General features: G+C 38.8%; 1 protein-coding gene across 8 annotated transcripts in view; it reads right to left on the bottom strand.

The window, feature by feature from the left end:
- Nucleotides 1-2,653: 2,653 nt before the first annotated feature.
- Nucleotides 2,654-26,433, bottom strand: part of tmtc3 (transmembrane O-mannosyltransferase targeting cadherins 3) — a 43,383-nt gene continuing 19,603 nt past the window's right edge. For all 8 annotated transcript variants that reach the window (XM_057837823.1, XM_057837818.1, XM_057837817.1 and 5 more), the window contains 11 exons: nt 25,272-25,371; nt 22,242-22,357; nt 21,544-21,716; nt 15,550-15,802; nt 14,999-15,147; nt 11,295-11,415; nt 11,088-11,199; nt 9,757-9,860; nt 9,515-9,684; nt 8,711-8,937; nt 2,654-3,656 (listed from right to left, as the gene is read on the bottom strand). In XM_057837823.1, coding sequence (XP_057693806.1) covers nt 2,881-3,656; nt 8,711-8,937; nt 9,515-9,684; nt 9,757-9,860; nt 11,088-11,199; nt 11,295-11,415; nt 14,999-15,147; nt 15,550-15,802; nt 21,544-21,716; nt 22,242-22,357; nt 25,272-25,371 — 2,301 coding nt within the window. In that variant the 3' untranslated portion in view covers nt 2,654-2,880. The remainder of the gene's footprint in view (nt 3,657-8,710; nt 8,938-9,514; nt 9,685-9,756; nt 9,861-11,087; nt 11,200-11,294; nt 11,416-14,998; nt 15,148-15,549; nt 15,803-21,543; nt 21,717-22,241; nt 22,358-25,271; nt 25,372-26,433) is intronic.

Raw genomic sequence — 26,433 nt, 5'->3', positions numbered from 1 at the left:
CAAAACCACAAAAATTTTCTGTCATACTATAGTACGGTATTAGCTATTTTTTTTGTCCCAAAAATGCAGCGAGAAATCAGTGGCTTGGAGCGGCAGGGCTCACCCCTCCCCCTTCGGTTAACTAGTTACATCTCTACCATTGGTTTACTTTTGGAAATGTTTGCGCCATTGTAAACATCTGTTCAAAATAACATTTTCATAATACAGCCTGTGGTTTTTTTCTCTCTCTGGCGACTTTGTGTGTTGAGAGAGGGTGGGGTGGGGGGTTGTTTAATGTGTAAATAATGATTCAAGTCATACACAAGCGCAGTCTCTTACTCTCTCGCTCTCCATTAATATATAACTAATTAATATTAATACTAGTTGTGGTCAGTGTCTTACATAAAATTAATTTGTTCATATAATGTTTAAGTCCAATTCTATATTACCACGGTTCTTGCTCTAATGTTGAGCAATTTGAGCTGTTGCTGTGGGTTTAGTCTATAAGTTTTATTTCAATTTTATTGAAAATATTTCAGTTATTTTTTATTTTAATATCTTCATGTTCATGTGCCAATTTGCAAATACGTTGTAAAAAACAAAAAAATCCCATTCAATGGAAAAAAGTTTTTTCCTTTTTCGACCCATACATCTCAAAATAACAAATTTTAGAGCTATAATTGCAATACCGTGATACCGCGATATTTTTGCTTCAACATCTTATAACCGCACATGCCTAGTTACAATATAGCATATATGAACACAAGGCGCCTACGATGCTTCGATTCACAGTGGGTAGCAAATGGGTTACAGTATATACAGTGGGGAGAACAAGTATTTGATACACTGCCGATTTTGCTGGTTTTCACACTTGCAAGCCATATAGAGGTCTGTAATTTGTAATATAAGTTCTCTTCAACTGTGAGGGACGGAATCTAATACAAAAATCCAGAAAATCACATTGTATAATTTTTAAATAATAAATTTGTATTTAACTGCATGAAATAAGTATTTGATACATTACCAACTAGTAAATATTTCGGCTCTCAGATTTTTTTTTAAGAACCCCTCCTGTTCTCCACTCATTACCGGAAGTAACTGCACCTGTTTGAAGTTGTTACCTGTATAAAAGACACCTGTTCACATGCTCAAACAAACAACTCCACAATGGCCAAGACCAAAGAGCTGTGTAAGGACATCCGGGATAAAATAATAGACCTGCACAAGGCTGGGATGGGCTACAGGAAAATAAGCAAGCAGCTTGGTGAGAAGGTAACAACTGTTGGAGCGATTATTAGAAAATGGAAGAAGTTCAAGTTGACAGTCAGTCTGCCTCGTTCTGGGGCTCCATGCAAGATCTCACCTCGTGGGGCATCACTGATCATGATGAAGGTGAGGGTTCAGCTCAGAACTACACGGCAGGACCTGGTCAATGACCTGAAGAGAGCTGGAACCACGGTCTCGAAGTAAACCATCGGAAACACATTACACCGTCATGGATTAAAATCCTACAGCGCACGCTGAAGCCAGTGCATGTCCAGACATGTCTGAAGTTTGCCACTGACCATCCGGAGGAGCAATGGGAGAAGGTCATGTGGTCGGATGAGACCAAAATTGAACTTTTTGGTCTAAACTCGGCTCGTCGTGTTTGGAGGAAAAAGAAGGATGAGTACAACCCCAAGAACACCATCCCAACTGTGAAACATGGAGGAGGAAACATCATTTTTTTGGGGATGCTTCTCTGCCAAGGGTACAGGACGACTGCACCGTATTGAGGGGAGGATGGATGGGGCTATGTATCGCCAGATCTTGGCTGACAACCTCCTTACTTCAGTGACAGCCCTGAAGATGGGTTGTGGCTGGGTCTTCCAGCATGACAACGACCCAAAGCACACAGCCAAGGAAACTAAAGAGTGGCTCAGTAAGAAGCATCTTAAGGTCCTGGAGTGGCCTAGCCAGTCACCAGATCTGAACCCGATAGAAAATCTATGGAGGGAGCTGAAAGTCCGTGTTGCCCGGCAACAGCCCCGAAACCTGAAGGCTCTGGAGAAGATATGCATGGAGGAGTGGGCCAAAATCCCTGCTGCAGTGTGTGCAAACCTTGTCAAGGACTACAGGAAACGTTTGGTATCTGTAATAGCAAAAAAAGGTTTCTGTACCAAATATTAAGTTCGATTTTTGTGATGTATCAAAGACTTATTTCATGCAATTAAATGCAAATTTATTTAAAAATCATACGTGATTTTCTGTTTTTTTTGTATTAGATTCCGTCCCTCACAGTTAAAGAGAACTTATGACACAAATTACAGACCTCTACATGCTTTGCAAGTGGGAAAACCAGCAAAACCGGCAGTGTATCAAATACTTGTTCTACCCACTGTATATAGTAAAATGTTAAAATTACTGTAATCTATCTGGATGAAATGACACACTTTTAACAATTCCCACATACCGGCAAACATAGCAAATTGTCTAAATTTTGCTTGTACCGATTGCAATATTTGCCCACTACTCCTTCCACTTTGTGATGGCATTTTTATAGGTGATTGCTTAAAATTTACATTTTTTTTTTGTGCTCGAGTTGTCTGATCGGAGAAAAGAAATTGGTGTAAAAGCAGACTGTTCAAGCAACTGTTTGATAGGGGAAGATAAGAAATGTCTTCACTGCACGAACTTCAGCTGCATTTTTCTGATTTATTATTGACTGTGTGAAGATCAATTTCACAGTCAAAACGAATAAGAGCTGCATCCCAACTCCCCGCTACAAATGGGGATTTACTGTATCTCAAAGTAAAAAGTAAATATTAAGGAGGGAAACATTTTATTTAAAAAAAAAAAAAAATCTTTGTAAAAATAGTCATGACTCTAGAAAATGCAGAAAATGTTAAATTCAGATTGTGGTCAATCACCACTTAAAATTCGCTCGATCTCTTCGAGCCTCTTCAAGGCAGCGGCACGCTTCTGCTCTATGTCGCCCTTCTCCTCGGGGGACTTGGCCGCAGTTCGTCTTTCCGGCTGGCCACCATCCAACTGCGACTGGTCCATTTCTGTTGACGATTTCCTCACATCTTTCTCGACGTGTGGATTCTGCCTTCCGTCCTCCTCCATTTTCGGCTTCTCCACCACTAGGGGCTGCCCAGCTGCGTTCATGGCTGCTATCTTACCCCTGACGATACTGAGATGCCGCCGCACATACTCCTCATGCGGGGCCAGCTCCAGCGTCTCCTCTAGGCATCGCTCTGCTCGCGGCAGGTCCCTCTCCTCAAAGTAAACCACGCAAAGGTTGTGCTTGCCCTGCACATTGCCCGGGTCCATCTGCAGGATACGTTGAAAGCAGGCCTTGGCGCCAGCAGTGTCCTTCTTGTGGTTCATAAGGATGTCACCCTTAAGGATGAGGCCCTTGACGTGCTCCGGGTGGTGGCGAAGCAGTTCGTCCAGTACAGGCAAAGCTTCCAATTCGCGACGCGATTGTGAATAAAGCAAAGCCAGGTTGAAGAGCGCTGATCGGAAACCTGACTGTAGCGCGATTGCCTTGTGCATCCAACGCTCAGCCGCCGCGTTCTCCTCCGCGTCCATGGCCAGCATGCCAAGGTTGAAATAACCATTTGCATCGTTCGGCTCTTCCTCTATGTAGGCCAGGAAGCGACGGTTTGCCTCAGGCCAGAATTTGGCCTCGCCTGTGGGGGGAGAAATGGATACCTCACTACAGTGCTGTAGTTTACATGTTTTGGAGTTAAGAGCTGTTGTTCAGTTGACTTTTTTGCTTTGTGTTGCAAGCCAACATTTGAAGAACAAGCAGGTTTCAGATAAACTGCCATCTCAGTGAGATGGAAAAAATAAAGTCACAAAAGTCACCGATACAGTAGGTGCCAAAGTAAATAATACTGTCTTTTACTTAATGTATCTCTGCATAAAGTCGGATAGAACCATCAAATGCTCTTGACAGAGGGCACACTTAAACTGAATGCTCACCTGGTACAACAAAACAGCTTTTTTTAAGGTGAACAAGACCAAATTTCATATTGAGCAACTTATTGTATGAGTAAATTCAGATGCCAGCAGCACTATGATGACATTTATACCAACACTATGGCTGCCAAAGATCCATTTTATTAAATGGTTATTTGTATTAAAAGCGACCCCGACTAATGTGTTTTTTGATTTAAGAGCTTTCGGTTGATATTTTTACTTTTTGTCGCCAGCCACTGCTCGAGTGCCAAAAAAAAAAAAAAAAAAAAAAAAAGCAAGCCGTTTAGTCGTTACTTGAAAAGGACAGTCAACACATTAATACAGCAAATAATGAAAACATGTGCCTTAAGTTCCTCTAAGTCACTAAGGCTAGGTTCATACTGCAGGTCTTAATGCACAAATCCTATTTTTTCGTGTTTTTCCGACTCGAGTGAGGCATTAACTTGACAGTCTTAACGGGACAAGTCGCATAGAAGTGGACCATTTCTAATGCGATCTGGGTCACTTTCGTATGTGGTTTAAATCCGAACTGGGTCAGATTTTTCCAGAATGTTGGGCGGTCTGAACTGTCAAGTCCCCCAAATCGGAATTCATGCAGCAATTACGTCATCAAAGAGCGAGAGAGCTGGCGCGCTACGGTAGCGGTTGTTGGCGCCTAGCTTGCCTTGAACACAGCTTTTTGGGAAGGATCGGGCTTGACAAGTCATAAAAAAATAAAAATGGGTTGAGGAGAAGCATGAGAATGATCGGTTTTCTCTCTGCTCTATATGAGCAATATTTCAAGATTGCTTACACGGCCGAATGTCGGGGCAAACTGCCCGAATGTGTATGTGACATGCACGCACAGTGCGTGCATGCTATCCATCCATATAAACTTTGAATATAAGCCTAAACGGGGAATATTTATGTCTGTTATTTGTGTCCTCTTTCTGGAAATCAAAATATGACCTGCCTGGAATGACGGATGACAGCCAGCATGTGTAGTCATTTGTTTTGATGCTTCCACTTCTTGCTCAGGGCGTGTCGGACTGCGAATTAGTGCGCATGCATAATACTTGAACGGTCTCAATGGACAAAGGCAGTCTGAACGGGCACGCTTCAAAAACAGATACAACAAAAAAATCGGATTTGTGCATTAAGACCTGCAGTATGAACCTAGCCTAAGATGTCGGTTAATGAAACTCCAGCTCCTAATGTCACTTATTCAGCCACCCCAAATAAAGGCATCAATCCAACTTACAATACTGCAGCAAGTGCAGTCCATACACTAGGAGAGATTACTTGATAATCTTTTATTACATTTGTACATACATGTTTTTTCTGCAGAAAAAAAAAAAGTTATATTTTGGGAGAAAAGGTTTTATTTCAATATCCCCATTATTTTTTATCTCTATCTTTCTGATTTAAAGTCAGGTTTAATACATTTGAAACATATACAGTAAATTTAAATGAAGTATTCATGATTTTATTTGTTCATTTTGTTAGGTCACTGACAGCGACAGGAGAAGATAAAAGATCCACATGTGGCTCTTGAGCCGCAAGTTTCAGACCCTTTGTTTATCGCAAAGAAAGCCCATAAGGGTTCCAATTCTTTTATAGGCAATTTTGTATGTTTATACTTCTATAGCTTATTTCTCTCACCAATTTTTGTACAAATAAATTCTTCCCCGGTCTCTAGTTGAGTAAATCAAGAGTCCTCTAAAGCAGATCGTTGTTGGAATCCAGTAAACTGCTACGACATGACGAGGATGCCGATGGCCTTTGGTTGAACTTCCATTTGTTATATGACTTGTCATCCAGGCCAGTGAGCGCTAACAATGCGAATAAGAGAGCCACACAGTCTTTTGCGCATTTGACCACATCCCAATTGTACTTTTGAGTCATATGACAAACATGCTACGGAAAAGAACATATCCAGGAAGCTGGTTAATGTATTATGATCACGCGACAGTTACAGAAGCATGAAAAAGTTTGGGAATTTACCATAGGTGTGCCCAAACTTTTGAACACCAATTTGAAAGGTCAAAAGAAAGTGGCAAATGTAAAACTATTTGTACTATGTGCTTTGGGGAAAAAAATGAAAATTTTCTTTATTTTTCTAATAAGAAATCATATATATATATATATATATATATATATATATATATATATATATATATATATATATATATATATATATACATATATATATTCAAGAAAAAAGTGATTAAAAAAACATTTTAAAATATTTTTTTAAGTAAAAACTTATTGTTTCAATTTTCTTTTGGGAAAACCGTGCATTACATGCATTTTTTTATGCAGCAGGCCACCAACTTTTTAATGCCACCGACTATTGTCATGTGAAGACGCACTTTGAAGGGCCGACATTTAAACAAAAGATTAATAAAATGAATCACTCACTGTTAGCCATGCTTCAACATTGCCATTGCTTTGTGCCACATTCCAAAGAGTGTTATAACAGTCACAACAGTGCCACAAAGTCTCAAGGTGTTGATGAGCCATCATCTTACAAACTACACAATACAGAGTGTCCTCCAAAAATGTATACACCCTTTAGCAGCTGACAAAATGACATGTCCAAACGTCAACTGTATTTTCATTCTTCTAGTAGCACTTCAGAATGAATTTCCTTTGTTTAAAATTTAGACTGACTGCCATCATTGACTTAAGTGGATTTAATATGCAAAAAAACCCACAGACAATTTAGGGGCCGTTTACATGGTGACCCTCCGAGAATACGAAACATTTCAAATTTGCATTTGCGTCTCCATTCGAACAATGTCATAATTCCACATGAAAACAATGTAGTATTCATGCCAGGCCCTAGGGGGCAGTGCAGATTTACAGGGCAACAGAGAATGATGCACTTTGACCCCACCAAGCTCCCTCAGCCCAGAAAAAAATATGCCCGCCCACTCGAAGCAATAGCATTTTTCTTTTGTTCAAAAAGGCACAAAAATTGAAACATTCAACATATTTAATTTAAAAATATTATTAAAAGAGTCAATCAAAGCTGACATTCTGCCATATTTGCTGTTTTTAATGTTTAGTAGCACCACCACTGCAGACGCCCAATGTGACGTGTACGAGTGCTGACGTTTACGGCGCGGTCTCGCACCGCGGGAGCCTTTGATATGCATCGGATTCTTCCACTTTGGAGGCAGGATTCAGAATTTTTCGTCTTCGCTGACAGCATATGCACGCGAGGCGAGTCCGCTATTGCGTCTTTATGTCACAGAGTCGCCATTTAAACTGCCCCTTAGTTATCAGCTGTTAAAGGGGCAAATAATTTTTTATGAAGACTAAAGTTGTCGTTAACATGCAGTTGTTGTCCACTCATTATTGGCAGAATGTTCTGGTGACGAATCGTTACTTTGCACGACTTTGTCGCCGCCATTTCGTTTTCCTACTGCCGGCGATCAGACTAAACGAAGCTAATGACTTAAGGCTAACGCTGATTTATGGCCCTTTACCTCGTCAAGTGCATGAGAGTTGTGGTTTCCCCTTGAGGCATTACAAAATCCTGTTTTGGCGGGTTCTTTCGATGATAATTTATCAGTGACTTAAAATTCAGAACTGGTCTGGCCGGGCCAGCGTGTGAACGTAAGTTGCGTCCCAAGACGACGATGCACTGGCTCCGGGCCATCGGGCCACAGTTTATGTCTGATTCTGTTTTAACAAAAGAAACCGTGGTCATTGTACGAGGAAATAAATCTGATTATTTTGAGAAAAACTAGAAGACAAAAGCTGCGTTGTTAGAGTGTTATGCCAGTGGAGTGAAAGAATCTGAGTGACAGCTTTGACTGATGACTCGAGAATGTAAACTGCAGGTGAGATGGCGGCAAGAAATAGAACAAGCCTTTCATCTTAATGACTCACCCCCTTTGTTGCTGCTGTTCGATCATAATTCAATGGCCATAATCCTCTCTGTTTGTGCAAGCACGCTTTAACCTGCTACTGCTGTACAATGTGGCAAAGTTTACAGAATGCAGTGGTGTTTAAGCCTTTAAAGCTTGTTAAATGTTTTTTTTGTGTGTGTGTGTCAGTCAAATGAGAAAAGCCAGAGATTTGCCAGTGCACGCAGAGTTCATCCAAGCTCGTTCCGCATTATTAGTGTCACACCCAAACGGCCCTCGCAAGCAGCAGGTGGTGCCGCCTGTTGGATTTTCTCGTAGGCCGGCATGGATGAATATTCTGCTGAGATTAAATCTACATGTAAAAGTTTCACCTTTTAAAAATGTGATACCTTAACTACAACTGCTGCTGAATATACAGTGGGGAGAACAAGTATTTGACACACTGCCAATGGGTTTTCCCATTGTCAGTGTATCAAATACTTGTTCTCCCCACTGTATCAGTTTACCCCAGTGGTACTGCTGTACAGATGTTGTCATATGCATATCTTCATATGCCGTTTTTATCACCCAGTCCCTCAAGCCGAGTATAAATAATTAAAAAAAAGGGATTATTTATTTATTCATTTAAACATTCATTCCTTTATATCTATATTCACCTGATTTTTTATTCGATATCGAATTTATTATTTTCATACTTTCCTCTCTCTAGATATACAATTAATTTAGACCCTAAACAATTTAGACCCTTACATGTCCAATAGTTACGACTTAAAATGTTTTTTTTCCCTCCTAATAAATAAATGAGAAGAGAGATTGTGAAATAGTACTAAACTTGTACGATTTCACAATTTTTTTTCCCAAACACAAAACACAACTTCCTTCTCATGAAATTGTTATGTTCTCACCTGACTCCTGCATAAGGAGGGCAGAATTGAAGAGTGCCAGCTTGTGACGCGGGCTCAGTTGCAGTGCCTGTTCAAAGTTGCGTAGCGCCTCTGACGGCTCCTTCATCTCTATGTGCACGATGGCCAGATTGTACCAGAGGTCGGCATTAGAGCGGTCGAGCTCCAGCGCACGAAGGTACGCATCGCGTGCCTCAGTTAGTTTGTTCATCTTCAAAAGCAGCTCCCCTCTGTCAGCATCAGACACATTTCATTAGAGTTCACAACAAAGAAAAGGTAGTTTTCTCAAGAACTGAAAAACTATGTATTATAGTGGGGAAAAAAAGTCTTTGGGCCCCATTTTCTTGTCTAGACTTGCACATTATTGCACCAGGTAATGATGCATTTTAGACACAGCGATCCGTGCATGACCAAACCGTTGCCAATGCAAGTGGCCAGTCTGATAGCCGACAAAATACGTAGCCGCCCTCATTAATTGCTGTTGATGACAACAGACATCTAATCAATTTTAACAGATAACAGTTTCCTGATGCTCTGCTTTTAGAACACTATTTTTAATGTTATCCTTGGATCAACTTTTTCTCTGAAACTCTCTGAAGACACTTATCGCCACAAAACACTATGTCATCCGCTAATGATAATGGGATTTTACATTAAAAACAAGTGTTATTGCCAATAACAAATCAAAACAAAATAAAAAAAAAACATTCCTTCAAGTATATTTCTCAATGTGCTCCTAATCCGTAACTAGAATGACTGTATTTCCTTGAATAAGGCTGTAGCAAATCCTCATCCGCAAAGGCTTGCCTGCTGATGTACGCCTGCTTAAAGTCGGGCCTCATGCTGATGGCCTGTCGATACAGTTGGTCAGCTTCCTCCAGCCGGGACTCGTTGGCACGGATAAGATTGGCCAAATTGATGTAAACGTTGAGATGGTTGGGAGCCACGCGCGTGGCATACTTTTTCCCGGGAATAATCTGCGGAGGTAAATACTGTCAAACTCTGATGCAAGAGATAAGATTGGCCACACTTACCATGGGTTTAATTACCTGGGGCATAAGAGATTTGGCGACTAGATAGGCGTCTTCAGCTTCTTTGGACTTGTTCAGGTTCTTGTAGGTTCTCCCCACATTCATGTGGGCGCCGATGTCATCTGAGACGGTAGAGATAAGAAAGTGCAAATTCACATTAGGTAACAGTTGAGATTTTAATGTTTTTAACAGATCAGAATCAGGATTCTTCCGCATGTGGATAAAATGTGATCGCTTCAAATATTTTCAACAGTATTCTTGACTATGATGTCTAGGATATGTGACCTCCATCATTGAAAGAAACTGGTTCACATTGTTGGCTCGATACCAGGACAGTATACTTATGCTGCAAATTAGCCTTTTGTAACTTTCAATCAATCACTGTTGAAAACCAGAAGTGATGGATTATGCTCCCATGCAGACTGTGGTTATCCCAAGGGCTGTGGGTTAGGTAAAATAAGGGCTTCTGTTTTTCAAAATGAACTTTATTTTTTAACTGTCTATGAGTACAGTTACATAAAGAAAAATGGACGTGTTTTGTCACAACTTTCTATTCAAAATAAAATGTTTAGAAAATATAACGTAGGTCACTGTCAATCTTACGCCATAACTTCAAGGAAAGTCAATTAAGAAATTGGCATGCATAGTTCACCCCACCCGAAATGAAAATAATGACAAAGTAGGTATCACCAGTGTTATCATTGGAATAGCTAGAATAGAGACCTGCGAAAACATGTCCATTACTTGTAGAATGTCTATGTAAATAAAAAGCATGAAATCAGAATTGAGCACTTGAACCACATCACAAAGCCAGCCTATGTAGAGCACAATGAAAAGCTAGAAAAAAAGCCAACATTACCAGTGTCACTGACAGATATCACATTGTGTGGACATGTCAACTAAGACAGACATACATAGAGGTTCTCAATTGCCAATAATGAAAACTAAATATGAAGTTGATAGTTTGAAGCAGTCCTTTCAGGTAAATTACCTCACGAAAGGCCCATGTGACATTAGAAAATTGTGTCTATCAACTGAACAAAATATATAAAATAAATAAATAAAACAATACAAAATGGGGAAGCGGACATAAATATTAAAAGGACGGATGAAAAATCGGATTACCACCCATACTAAAGGTCAAAAGTAAATTTGTAATTTTTGTTTAAAGTGGTCGTTTTGGCCAAGTTCAAGTGATTTGATGAACTGATGATAAAATTCAACCAACTGGACATAGCCACAATCTGGTGGTCTACATAAAATGTATCTAAAAAACAACAAATATGCATTTTAAATGCATATTTGTTGTTTTTTTTTTCCTTACTTGTGTTGAAAACAAAATGACTTACCTGGCTGAACTGAGGTTGCCTGCAGAAAATAGCGCAGCGCTTTGGCATAATTATTCTGGTTCTCCAACGCGTGGCCGACATTGTTCCACAGCTTGGCATTGTTCTTGTTCACCTGCAAAAAAAATATAAAATAAAAAAAGCTACTTTCTGATCAAACTTACTGATCAATGAACAAGTGAGATAGCACAGGTAGTCATTTTGTCTCACCTTTAGAGCAGACATGAACAAGGTATATTCTGACTCCCAATCCCAATTCCTGTTGAAAGTCTTGACAGCGTGAGTGGTCAGCAACACGCCGATCATTAGCCAGGATATCTTTTTCAGGTACCTTCAAAGTAAAGCAAAATCGCCATTATTACTGGTCTGAGACAAATACTGATATTAAAAAGCCTGCTTTGGAATGTGGAATGAAGGGAGAGTAGCCAAACAAGACCTACATGAACACGAGGAGGATAAGACTGTCAGAATTCAGCTTCGAACCAAAAACATCCAAATAAGACCACTTCATCAAGAAGCAGCAGAAGCAGAAGCTATTACAAGATTGAACATACATACAGCAGGTGCCTTTTAAAAGTGGGTCGCTAGAAGACCCAGTGTTGTTCATTATAGTTCACTTTTTATTATTACATTATTTATCTTTTGCTGGTGCTGTATTGTTGTGATTTGGACCTGGAGTCTGTTAATAAAATCGATCTATCATTAATTCTGATGATCTAAGGGGCCTTAATATGTCAACACATTGTATGTCTGACGTCAGCCCGTGCGTCAGATGTGAAGAGTGATTTTGATGGCTAGCTAAGCAAGACGTGAAATTTATTTATTGATATTTATGCATGAAAACCATCCACTGGAATGTTTTCTAGACAACAGTAAGACAATACGAGTTACTGAAAAAGTTAACTATGTAAGAAAGGAAATCGATTGCACATGTTATAAAGGAAACATCTTTTTTCACTTTTGCATTCAGAGGTGCTCTTTGATAATGAGATTTTATCTTATTATGAAATATCTTCACAGAATCAGAAAGCCTTTATTATCACCACTGTTTCTCTTGGTAGGAACAAAGGTCTGCATTTAATTGATAAAGTCTCTACATCTGGAGAGCAGTAGCAGTGTGTACTGCTGCTGTCGATACACCAGGCGTCATTCACATACAAAGTCCTACACCTCTGGTCTTACCAGTCTTCGTTGCGACCTTGTCGCTGAATGGTGCGGCCTGCTACATCTGAATAGCCTCGATTATTCAATACAATTTTCAGCAGGATACTCAAATACTAAAGCATTCCATAAATGCATGTATACGATATATTAGAGGTGGGAATCTTTGGGCACCTAACAAGTTCGATTATGATTACGATTCAGAGGCAACGATTATATTATAAATCGATTATTGATGACACCCACAAACCCCCCAAGATATTAGCTGCTTTCAATGTTTCGTACATTAGTTACAAAAACTGTACAAAAAGCCTCTCAGGCTTAAATAAACGACTATTTCAGTATCAAGTTAACAGTTCAAAACAGTAAATAAAATACTCAAGTCCCCATTCTGTATCAGCAGCTTTAAACTACATTCAATTAATTTAATGTTGTGAATGAACCATCAAAGTTGTTAAAATTGCTCCCGTTATTCCATAATTTCCCTTCTGTCTACTTTAGACATGTGAACGTTTTAAAACTGTTTTAAAGATTTTGCCGATTTAGGAGTATTTTAGATAAAAAGTTAATTAGGTTCGCTACAGCAGAGCCTTCTAGAGAAGTCTCCTGCTTTAAGATGGTGGCTGGTTACTAACGCCGGCAAGTCTGTCATTTCGCATCTAGTTCTATATATATATGATATCTATTACCTACTGTAGCATGATGTGGACGTAGTTTGTAGCGGCTGTCGGCAGCAGTCACGTAATTGTTTGTTTATCTAGCGGCATGAGTTGTACCAGAGCCGTGAGTTGAGCTTTGTCATTACCCGTGTAATGACAAGCATGATGTTTACTCTCGGGATGCAATGCAGTCCGTTCCTCATTGCGTCCTGAAGACCGCGATGACTGTGTTTTAGTTCCACTTTACTTGACATATTTCCATAATCGGAATTTGGATGTTTGTGAATCGTTCTCGAATCTTGCACGGCTGAATAAAATATAATGTATATATATATATATATATATATATATATACATACTTATACATATATATATATATGTGTATATACAGTGTATCACAAAAGTGAGTAATCCCCTCGCATTTCTGCATATATTTAAGTATATTTTTTCATGTGACAACACTGACAAAATGACACTTTGACACAATGAAAAGTAGTCTGTGTGCAGCTTATATAATAGAGTTAATGTATTTTACCCTCAAAATAACTCAAAATATAGCCATTAATATCTAAACCCCTGGCAAAAAAAGTAAGTACACCCCTTTGAAATAACGTACATCCCTAAATGTCCGAATTGAATACTGCTTGTCATTTTCCCTCCAAAATGTCATGTGACTCGTTACAGGAGTGCTGACAGCATTGCTGCAGAGGCTGAAGAGGTGGGGGGTCAGGCTTTTAGTGCTCAGACCTTACGCCGCACTCTACCTCAAATTGGTGTGCATGGCTGTCACCCCAGGAGGAAGCCTCTTCTGAAGACGGTACACAAGAAAGCTCGCAAACAGTTTACTGAGGACATGTCAACAAAGCACATGGATTACTGGAACCGTGTGGTCTGATGAGACGGGTGGGCTTTCTTGTGTACCGTCTTCAGAAGAGTCTTCCTCCTGGGGTGACAGCCATGCACGCTAATTTGATGTAGAGTGCGGAGTATGGTCTGAGCACTAACAGGCTAACCCGCCACCTCTTCAATCTCTGCAGCAATGCTGAAAGCACTCCTGTAACAAGTCACATGACATTTTGGAGGGAAAATGACAAGCAGTGCTTAATTTGGACATTTAGGGATGTACGTAGTTTCTATGGGGTATACTAACTTTTGTTGCCAGGGGTTTAGATATAAATGGCTATATTTTGAGTTATTTTGAGGGGGAAATAAATTGACTGTTATATAAGCTGCACACAGACTACTTTTCATTGTGTCAAAGTGTCATTTTGTCAGTGTTGTCCCATGAAAAGATAAATACCTGCAAAAATTTGAGGGGTGTACTCACTTTTGTGATATATATATATATATATATATATATGTATACATTTCATTCTCCTGATACATTTTTATTGTTGTTTTGAATATTTTTATCGTTAAATGAAAACCTTGTTTCAGATCCTAGGTATTAATTAACTTGTGGGAAAAAATGAGACTCAAAATTGGAATGTTGCTTCTCAAATTAAGCCATTTATTACCAGAAATGTTCTTACAAGAAAAAAAAAATAGAGCCCTGTTTTATAAAGATTCTTTCTGAGAATTGTTCCACGTGGAAGCAGAGAAAAGTGCAGTAGTCTACAAAGCACAGTAGATCTGATTTCAAACCAGATAGGGAATTTTCTCCTCCTTGTCACGGCTTCGTTCTGCTCATTGTAGGCAACAGAAGACTTAAATGATGGAATGCACTTCAAAATGGGGGGGAAAAAGTTAGGATCAACTCAATGCCTTTCTTTCAAGTAATTTGAAAACTTCAGCCACGCTTCAAATTTGCTGAAAGATCACATGCTCTTATGCCATATATTTGTAGAAGGGAATGGCTATATATTAAAAAAAATGCACAATGTTGAGAAAGTTAACACGCAACAGCTGTTTCTATTTCCTGTCCCAACAAGGTGGTGCAGGGAAAAACTATGCAACATGTTGTGTGGACCTCTTAAGGATGAGATACTTCCTTGATATACATTCAGATATTGACATTTCTGGTGCTATTGTGATATAAATCTGGCAATTTCAAACCAAAAAGCCAACATTGTGGTTAATGTCACATCTGCTTACCCTTTGTGCGAGAGCACCTTGAATCCGTGTGCAACCAGTACACAGAAGCCCATGCTTGGGACGTACAGGACCCTCTCAGCTACGACGAACCCCACAGGGAAGAAGAGGTTGGATGCAGGAATAAAGGGGAGGACGATCAGAGACAAGGCCTGGAGGGAGACAGGAAAAGAAGTCTGGAAAAAAGATCTTCATTTATTGACTATCAAAATGAGCATCTACATTTTGACGCAAGATCTACTGATGAAAACGTTTTGCAACATATTAAAACAAAAATTGCTTTGTGAACCTGAGTAAACAACATAAAAAATATCACAGGAGTTCATATTTTGGTGTTATTTGTCTTCTTAGAGATGGTTTGCTGATAATTGGAGGGTTTGTTGCAAAACACACCACAAATCTCATTTCATGCCAACATATGTAAAAAGTAAACCTAATATGCTAATCCTAATATATGAAATAAACATGATTTTTGGTGTCATACGCACTTTAAGTTGGTATAATTTTTAAACTACAGATGTGATCACACATAGGAACAAGTTAAACCATCTTACCATGACTACTGTCTTAGCTGAGCTGCGCGAGCATGTGATGCTGCGGTAAGCCAGCATGCCTAAAAGGACGTAGAAGACCAGCGTTGCCAGGTTACGCTGGTCCAGGGCAGACTCCACCAAGGGGATGGTCCCCATAGTCCAGTCGCAGCACAAATCAGACGGGTTCAGCAATAGCCAGGCGTTGACGGGTAGCAAGTAGTTGAAGGTCAGCTGGCGGGTTGGTGTAGGGCTGACAGCCGCCGGGTTATCAAATCTGAAAAAGGCGTGTTTTTTAGCTGCTGCTGAAAAGTTGCTACATCACAGACAAAACATAAGATGTGACGGTTATCCGATCGGGTAACAAAATTTAACTAAATAAATGATACCAATTTTTTACCATTATCTGACATGTTATGAGCCAACCCAGTGTTCCAATCAATTGTGCATTTTCTGCTCTGTCAATGTTAAATAGGTTCATTTTTATTGAATGAAGGGATGCAAATTTTAAAAATATTTTTGAATCTGATTAATTCATTACTAATCGATAGATTGCTTGATTACTAAAAACACTGCTGTCAAAGTAGAAATCAATGTTTTATTGAAGATTTCCCTTGACAATTAATATGCAACTACTGGAAGGTGAAACTACTGTGCAATTAGTGCTACAACGATTAATCGGTTAACTCGAGTATTTGATTAGAAAAAAAAATACTCAAATTAAATTTTGTTGCGTCGAGTATTCGTTTAAAGTGGCATTGTAATGGTTTATTTTGAAAGCGTTTGCATTTTGTTTTATTGATTAGGGTGAATACACTGCCCAAAGGTCTGCCTCATTTCACTTAGCTGAATCCAGCGGCTCCCTGTTAAGACCAACGTAAGCTAAGTTTTTGTTTGAGCGAATGTTTTTTAATGCATTCATAATTTAGTTTATAGGTATATTGCCTGAAACATTTGTTAAGAGCATTGTTAAAAAAATAAAAAAAAACTTTAGCATTTAAGCTAGCGGACTTGTGTTATGCAAGTTAGCCAATTGTTGCTTTGTTGTACTTATAGATCCTTATTTATTAATTTTTTTAAACCGTTTGAGGCTCAGCTCTGGTATTTTAATTTTTTATGTTCCTTATCCGATTATTTGATTATTCAAACTAACTAGATCATCGATTAATCGACTAGTAAAATAATCGATAGCTGCAGCCCTATATGCAATATTCATTCATTCATTCATTCATTTTCCATGCCGCTTCTTCCTCACGAGGGTCGCGGAGGTGCTGGAGCCTATCCCAGCTAACTATGGGCAGTAGGCAGGGGACACCCTGAACTGGTTGCCAGCCAATCACAGCCTATATGCAATATCTTCAAATAATTACATAATTGCATGCAGAGAATGAATTACTCTATAGTCTGTGCTTAGTACAAAATAGAAATTTGTATTGTGTGTATCTGAATGCGTGCATGCGTGCCATGTACTAATGTGTGTAGGGCTGTCCCAAACGACTAATTTTCTCCCGATTAGTCAGCCGACTATTTTTACGATTAGTCGACTAATCTAATAATTAAAAAAAAAAAAAATTGTTTTTGTTTACTAATTTAGCAATGAAATTTTTGTTGACGCTTATCAATTTACAAAAAACATATTGGAACACTTAAATTATTTACTAAAGTACAAATAAACACGTAAATAACAATAATAAATCACAAATAAACAATGACTTCAAATGCTGATAGAATTAACTAGTGTAGCATCCCGATTGAAAAGATGGTCTCTTAAACTGATGGTTTACAACTTTTATTCCATCCTTGATGTAATCACACTGTAAGAGCTATGGTGCACACAAATAAAACAACACAATTAGAAATTAACGAAAACTTTTCACTTTTTCCTTTTAAACCTTATTTATATATCAATGAATTGCCTATATGAATTGCCTTTACCTTAATTTATTATCATTGACAATCTCTTCCTTGAGTGCAATCACTGTATATACTGTATATATTTATGACCTTTTAACGTTATATACTTTTCTATACCATAAAATAAACCACAACATGAAATAAACCTTTCAGTTGGAAATACTAATAGCACTTATAGAGCCTACCCATGTACCACGTGCTCGCTGTATGGTTCCGCCCACTTGTCCGTCAAAACATAGTGTTAACCTGTTACGGCTACGTACATTTCTCCTATTTACGGCGTGTTTTTCTGCTCCTTAACATTAATAATCAAAATGGTGAAGGCGTGTGTGGCTGTTGGTTGCACTAACAGAGAAGATGGAAGGAGAGACTTGAAGTTTTACCGTATTCCGAGGGATCCAAAGAGGAGAGCGAAATGGACGGCTGCAATTCGACGTGAAAACTGGACACCAAAAAATCACCACAGACGATGTAGTAGTCATTTTATATCCGGTAAGATGCATTTAATATATATTTAGAGGGTTTTGGCCTGACAACCACAATTAAGATCATTGCTAGGCTAATCGCCGACAACATACAACGTAGTACGACAGTTTCAAATTCAAGATGTTTGTGACTTCCCTTTCTTCCACCATCGTTATTTTTTGAATAATATTTAGCTGGTACCAAGTGAAAGAAACTGGCCTCGTCTACGGGGCTGACAAATAACCACAATTAAGATCATTGCGAGGCTAATCGCCGACAACATACGACGTAGTACGACATAGTTTCAAATTCAAGATGTTTGTGACTTCCCTTTCTTCCACCATCGTTATTTTTTGAATAATATTTAGCTGGTACCAAGTGAAAGAAACTGGCCTCGTCTACGGGGCTGACAAATAACCACAATTAAGATCATTGCTAGGCTAATCGCCGACAACATACACGTATGTATGTAGTGAGTGCTATCGCTAAACCATATAAACATTAAAAGCCCTAGCTCCATTGACAAATGACATGAAATACATTAGACTTGACAGTGGATGTTAGCAAGAACAAAAGATTTTGAATTGAAAATTTCGTAACTCACCTTCCGAGCACAAGATTCCTGCCGAATTTTCGTGTACGAGGACCTGTTTCACCCAACCAGCAACGTAGCATTTATAAGCCTCCTAGCTCTTAAAGTTTTTCAAACTTTCGTGAGAATAGGCTGATTTTGTGTGGACAAGATAGTTGTAAATATCAGGGTCAGGCAGAGACGGTGAAGGCAGCCGGTCAAAAATCATCGATTTTGGCATCAAATATGGATCTGGCGACTGTATAGAACGAAGCGTTTCCACATAACGCCTTTTATGCAACAGATCCAGTGAGTTTGCGGCATCAGAAAGCACCGGGTCTTCCATGAAATGCATTTTAAATTCCGCCATCAATTGAAAACAATGCTAATACAGAGTCAAAATGACGGACAAGTGGGCGGAACCATACAGCGAGCACGTGGTACGTGGGTAGGCTCTATAGGGCCCATTGTCAATGAAACATTATTATTTAGTAAAGCGACAGCACCCTCTGGTGTACAAAAAATGAAAAAAAAAATTTTTTTTACAAACGGTGACGGCGCTTGAGGTGTTTATTCACGGCCGACGTGCAGCCAAGCTTGGCAGTGAAGAGACAGGACACAAGAGTGTACCCTCCTTTATTTCTTTGAAATAAGTCAATGTTTTGGACACTCTAGTGCGCTTTTTTGGCTTTGTGGCGCTTTCCCCGCTTGCATACAGAGCATCCGACATTCTGAACTTTCCGCGCATATATTTTTTTTAACCCTTCATTAACCGTCGACGGGATGTTGTGCTCGTCGACGGATTTACGTAATCGATGACGTCGACTATGTCGACTAGTCTGGACAGCTCTAAATGTGTGCATGAATAAAAGCAAGTTTGGCCTAAGAAATTAGCATTACAACCAGGGATGTCCCGATCCCATATTTTTGTAACTGAAGCCGAGTCACCTGATTTTGAGAATCTGCCGATACAGAGTCCCAATCCAATACCCCCCCAAAAAAGTTTTTTTTAATTTTCATTTTGAACATAAGTTTTAAACATGTTACTGTCCCACCTTCACAATGTGAATTATTTTAAAACAAGAATAACATAGAAAATGCTTATCTGCATGAAATGCTTCATTGAGTGATTCCACTCAAATCTGCTCATGCTGCTGAGATCAGCCTCTCACTTACACAATGAGTTTCCACAGCACACTACCGCTAGTGTGTAACAAGCTAAATGATGATTGACACATCTGCGCCTTTGATCGTAGAGCTACCAAACATCTCTGGCAATGGTCAAAGTTACAAACCTGTCAATCATCGTTAATTTTATCAAACTCCAGTGCAATGCTGACCAGGAAAAGCAGCAGGAGGGATACAGAGGCTGGACGAGCATGAAACAGAAAAACATAAGTACATTTTTTCAAATTAAAAACCTGATCCTATTCACCAGGTTCTCTGAAAAATGGTGCAATCGGCCTGATTTCCGATCATGTGATCGGATCGGGACATCCCCATTACAACAAAACTTCTAAAGATTCTTGGTCTGCATTACCTGACCATCATGTTTGTTTGGAAGGGATCTCTCACAATTTATGATGTTAATCCATGTACTATAAATGCTTGGTTGTGCTCATCTTGGGAAACGTGCTTATACTGCCTTGCTTTGTCACAGCTTTCATTACCTGTATAACACCTCACTCTGGTTATCTCGAAATAAGAAGGGGACTCAATTTTTTGCCATTGAACTGGTCGAATGCACAGATTCTGCACCACAATCTGCCATCTTTCAATGCTGTCTATGATAGAGCCTGTGCAAGTAAGCCTGGTTGCCCAAGTTCCTTTCCTCATATATGTATTATTTGTTGGCTTCAGCTGTCTTTCAATAGCAACATGAAGGTTGGATATGAGGTTTCTGGTTGGCTGGCCTTATCTGTACGTTTAAGGGAATGCATATAAATGATGTTTGTGACTACCTGAGCTGTAAATGTAGTTGCAAGCAGGTCAAATTTATATATGGTTGCTATTTACATTACACAACGATCAAGATGCGTTAATGTTTTTTTTTTAATCATAAAAAAAAATACCTCAGGGATAGTGGAAACGTCTCCTACTGCTTAATTAGTTTGACAGTCAGGAACCGTTTTCAAACATCACTGACTTGCTTAAAAAGCTTCGGTGCACACACTGTTGACCAATTTTTCCGGTATTGAAAGGTAAGACATGGCGTTGGGATTCCAAGTTTTGTTTTTGTGTTGTCCTGTCTTTGGTGCTTTTTAAGATCTAGTTCGCCAAAAATTCAAATAGTCTACTAAATTCCTAATCCCTCGAATACAGGATCCACAAATACTTTTGACTGGGGCTTCCCAGACTCAACTAACATGTTTGAACAAATGGTGTGTTATCTTAATCCTGCTCTTCCAACTCATGTTTCAATGTTATGGCTCTTATGGTAGAAACTCTGCCCCCAAACAATCCAGAGACATTTTGAGGATTACAGGCTTAGTACTTGTTGGGCTAATTGTTGAGAAATGTTATCTGTGCGATAGTTTTTTGAATGGCTGGTGGAGAAGACCAACTTTTTAGAACAATGACAAGATGATGAGGCAGCGGCATGAGACAAGGACCAGTTCAGATCTTATCTAGGTCACTTTCGTATGTTGACTCAAATCCCTATTTGGGCCAAATTTTTCAAAATGTGGTGGTAGTGGTCTAAACTGAAGTCACCAGAGGTGGGTAGAGTAACCATTTTTTTTACTCAAGTAAGAGTAGCGTTACTTCTAAATACTGTAATATTACTCAAGTAAAAGTAGACATACAAAAAAACGTGTGTGTCGGACTGCGAGTTAGTGCGCATATGTAATACTTGAAGGGGCTAAATAGAAAAATGCAGTCTGAATGGCACGCCCAAAAAACATATGATGAAAAATTGAAAGTGGGGGGCATGTACAGTTATTCACTAAATAAGAAATACACCATTCAACAGTATGGCCAACATGACTGGCTATGCTCTGTGGCTGACGTGTCCCGACTAAGTTTACCGACAGCCCAAAAAGAAACATTCGGGTTTTGAGTAAGCGTACCTGGTGAAGACTGGCAACTGCGACTGGATGACCTGGACACGCACTATGACAAGCAGCAGCGTGCTGATGACCAACACAATGAGCTTCAGTAGCATTTGGAGGACATTGTATGGAAAGGTGCCCTTGCCTCGCAAAGCCTGCTGCAGCGTGTCCAGCAGCATAGGTAAAGTGAACTTAAGAGCACAAAAAATTGTATTTATTAAAAGGTGAAATATTTCAGGAAATTGTCCATTAATTCAGTCAACAAAAATATTCATTGGTAATATTAAAGGTGGAATAATATTAAAGGAGACCTCTTGCGGAATTCCAATTTCCTCTCCCACGGTTTAATGCATAACATTGACAATACAAGTGTGTTGATTGATTAATATTTGTCTTGTGGTGGTTTATTTATAAAACAGACTCCAGCTCTGTTCTTGAAGAAAGTGCATGTACCATTTGAAACAAAATCAAACATGAGAAAAGTTAGTCCATCTGTAAACCAGATAGCCTGTCAGCAAGTCAGTCTGTCAAACAGCTAGACAGCCAGTCAATCAAGTCAGTCAGGTAAGTAGGTTGGCAGCCAGGCTCAGGGTGATGTGCTGTCATATTTCTCTCTGGTTTTACTTATATAAATTAATGATTAGTGCAAAATTGTCAAACTATAATAACAATATGCAAGGTGCCAAGGTGGTTTATCGTTTTTTTAAAAGCCTTACCCCTTGCGCCACAAACACCTCATATACGCAGCAGATGCCGACAACGGTGATTCCCTGCTCTTTGCACAGTGTTGCTGCCGCTACAAGCACGACGGTCAAAGCAATGGGAGACCACACTAATAAACAACAGGGAAACAAAAAGAAATATCTTTAGGCATGATTTAGACTGCTACATTAGCCCATAGACTTCATAATGTATTGACATGACACATTCCCCATACACTGCGTCACGCTTTCCCGAAGGGGGCGGTCCAACACTCCGCTTCATTTAATAGCAGTCGGTCACATGCAGCGATCTAACGCCAGATTTAGGTTGAAAAAGTACGAAAGCTGCCCTGCATACAAACAGGAAAGATTGTCTCAGGAGTGATTTGTTCGAGGATTCAATGTATTGATTATATTTTTCGTACCATGCATGCACTTTGAAACGTTGAGAAAAAAATCAATGGGAGAAATTAGCTGCTACAGCATTGGCATTATACTTCGCAATATTTACGTAAAATAAGTGCTACCTGCACGGTTTTTTTTTTTGGTTTTTTTTGCTTTTAACCAAGAATCAAGACTCTTTTACGTCCGTATCTATAAAGAATTCAGGGGTTTAAGCATTTATTCACAAGAACTTTCAACGGAAAAAGCTCTTTGTTTATATATGGCGGCCGCTAATTTCCTTACTGACTAGCCTCATATTTCACAGTATTTACATAAAATAAATGCTACCTTCACGTTTTTTTTTGCTTTTAATCAAAAATAGAGACTGTTTGAAGAATTCAGGGATTCAAGCATTTATTCACAAGAATTTTCAATGGAAAAAGCTCTGTTTACACATGGCGGCTGCTAATTTCCTTACTGACTAGCCTCATAGTTTGCAATATTTAAGTAAAATAAATGCTACCTGCACGTTTTTTTTTTTTGCTTTTAACCAAGAATCGAGACTCTTTTACATCCATATCTATAAAGAATTCAGGGATTTAAGCATTCATTCACAAGAATTTTCAACGGAAAAAGCTCTTTGTTTGCATATGGCGGCCGCTAATTTCCTTACTGACTAGCCTCATAGTTCGCATTATTTATGTAAAATAAATGCTACCTCCACGTTTTTTTTGCTTTTAACCAAAACTTGAGACTGTTTTACGTCCTTATCTATAAAGAATTCAGGGATTTAAGCATTTATTCACAAGAATTTTAAATGGAAAAAGCTCTTTGTGTTTCCGCTCGGTCAGCTTTGATGGAGCTAGGCCCCCATTGAATCGGTCCCGCGCCCCTTAAATACATTATGAAGTCTATGATTAGTCACGAAATAGCAAGCTTCCACTTAAGAGTCTATCTGGAAAGTATTCACAGTACTTCACTGTTGCCATGTTTTGTGTTATAGCGTCATTACGAAAAGGAATACAGTACATTTAGTTTATTCCTCAAGATTCTCCACTCAACACACCATCATGACATTGGGATTTTTTCCCCCCACAAATTTATTGAAAACAAATAACTAAGACATCGCCTTGAGAAGTGCATAAAACCAATTTGGTAAACTTACTTGATTGATATGATTTTGGAAAGGTACACACCTGTCTAAATAAAGTTTCACAAGTTTTGTGTTCTACAGGGATTCTTTGTCATCTACTGAAACTATTAAAACCTATCAAGACAATACAACAGAAGGGAAATAGAAGAACTACGTTCTGAACATACAGTAGTCTGGATATTTTTCTTGTTGCAACAAATCGTGCAATGCAATTTAGCATGTTTCATGCTTTTCATATCGATTCATTTTTTTGTGAAGAATTTGAACGTGTTTAAAGGTGGTGTCAGAATAAACTTAAATTGCACTTACTACAAAGTATTAATTAATTAATTAATAATTAAATGTTAAAGTATTACTGCTGTGAAATTAGACTAGAGGACTCATTTAAAGTAGGGCTGTAACGATACAAAAATTCACAGTATGGTTCGTATCAGGATTCTTGGCTCACAATTTGATACACAAAATTTTTTTTTTTAAATGTGAAAAATATTTTAAAAACAAATACAACAATTCTATACCCCCCTTCCCCAAATGATAATAATAATAACGCTTTGGTGAGGGGGTTGATTTTAGCCATAAATGAAGTGGGGGAAAAAAACAAACTCTGAAACAAATATTAGACTGGTGCTCCGCTGTCTGACCACTCCATGAGTCTGTAGCAGGCAAAACAGCTCAAGGCAGAGTGGAAATATAAACAGCAACAAAACTAGTTGATGAGTGTTTTAATAATTTAAATGTACTGATTGCACAGTGCACACGTGCAAATAGATGAGAAATATAATGTCATTGACTCAAATTTAGAAGAAGGTGCAAGGAAGCAGGGTAGCCTGTAGAGTGGACGTAGTCTCGCTCTTCCTCTTTGTTGCTCTCCCTGCCAGGGTTTTGCAATCTCACAGGTCATTGTCAAGGTATTGCAAGTTATCAGCAGATGCGAACATTTGGTTTTAACTCGGCTTGAGGGAAACCCAAGATCTATCGTCTCAAACCATGAGACAGGATTGTGACTCAGACTTTCGCGATTTCGATACTCAAATTGTTATGGCCTTAATTTAAGGTATAACAAAGTTAGGTTAATGGTACAATTGTAGAGTTTTGATCTTCTGTTTCTGTACACAGCATTAAGTTTTTCTTTCTTATTCATCATTCATTGATCTGACAACTACATTTGACAGATACTGTACAGCATTTGTATGTTTTGTCAAGTTGGTCAATAGCATAAGAATGGGACTTATTACATTTATTTCACTAATTAATTGGTAAATAATTAACCTATTACCGGTAATCAATTATTTCAATAATTGTTAGTTTCAGCCCTAATAATAGTCTATTACCAGGCCATACAGTTATTAATACAATTGACACAAGGGCGTTTTTTTAATGGAGAAAAAAATAAAAATAACAGCTAACTACACCTGTCGGTCAGCGTACATGAGTTACATGAAGGTCGCATAAAGTAAAATTAAGTATCACTGCTCACTCGGAGTTGACAGAAAAGGAATAGAACTCACCTATGGAGTGGTTGGCACTTGTGGATTTGGTGTAGGCCAGGAAAGCAGCCAGGAGGAAGATTGATGACAGAAGTTCAGCTCTGCCGACCACACCAGTTACCTGGTGAATTAAGAACAGCAAAATGGTTCACAGCCGCATGTGTTTTATGGCATATAGTGCCAATATAATATTGTATGCTTTGTCGCACAACAGACCAGTAAATAGTAACTCGAGAAAGTAGTTAGTAACTTAATCAAGTAACCTAGCCTGATTGCAACTATGAAGCCAGGATAAAAAGTGACGGTTGATAGGAGCTCATTAGGACATCCCGGACAATAATGCCATCAAAATATATTAAAATGAGTGTGGATAACATTTTTGATAAGGCCGATCCAAAATGAGTAAAGTGAGTTTAGGGACAAAAAAAAAAATCACATTCCCTCACCTCTGCTACTGTAACCATCTGCACCTTACAAACAAAAGAGCAACATAGGAAAACAGCTCAAAATTGCTTTTCGAGGCCATGTAAACAAGTAGAGCAATCCCGCAGAATTTCATTACGAGGGGGTTGCCAACTGAGTAAACTTCACTCCGATTTCCTAGCTATTATTCCAAGTCCGTCTGTACGTTTCACAGGGACACAGTCACGCGGGAATAGTATAATATTAATATAATATTTTGACATGCAGTTTGAAAGGGTGGGCTTCAGATGGTTCTTTGGCTTACAAAAGTCTTTCAAAATGCGTAACAAAAAAGGAATGTTTCACATGGAAGAAAGGTTGGAAAATAACATGAACTATGATGATAAGAAATATGAAAACAGTTCTTTAGTGCCGTAGAGGCCAGTTGACAAGACTTCATATTGTCATAATAATGCCTCTTGGATAAGTAATAGATGTGCTTCTTTAGACACCTCTAGTCAAAGATAAGATTCACGAGGACAAGCGCATAAAATGTAGTACGGATGGCATTGTAAACATGCTAAGACGACAGCCTGTCTGGCAAGAAGGTGGGACATCTACGCAAACATTGAGTGCCCTCAAGTGGACGTGCCAAAATGGTAAACAGAACACATCACAGGAAACGGACTTTTAAAACTCCGGACTTGAAAATAGCTCAGAAAGATGGTAAAATGCAGATCTAGTCAAATATTTTTGTTGGGGTTATTCAAAACAATTTTAG

Source organism: Corythoichthys intestinalis, chromosome 5 (genome assembly GCF_030265065.1).
Source record: "Corythoichthys intestinalis isolate RoL2023-P3 chromosome 5, ASM3026506v1, whole genome shotgun sequence".
NCBI lineage: Eukaryota > Metazoa > Chordata > Actinopteri > Syngnathiformes > Syngnathidae > Corythoichthys > Corythoichthys intestinalis.
The sequence above is the reverse complement of the archived record's forward strand: the minus strand, read 5'-3'. Positions and strand labels throughout refer to the sequence as shown.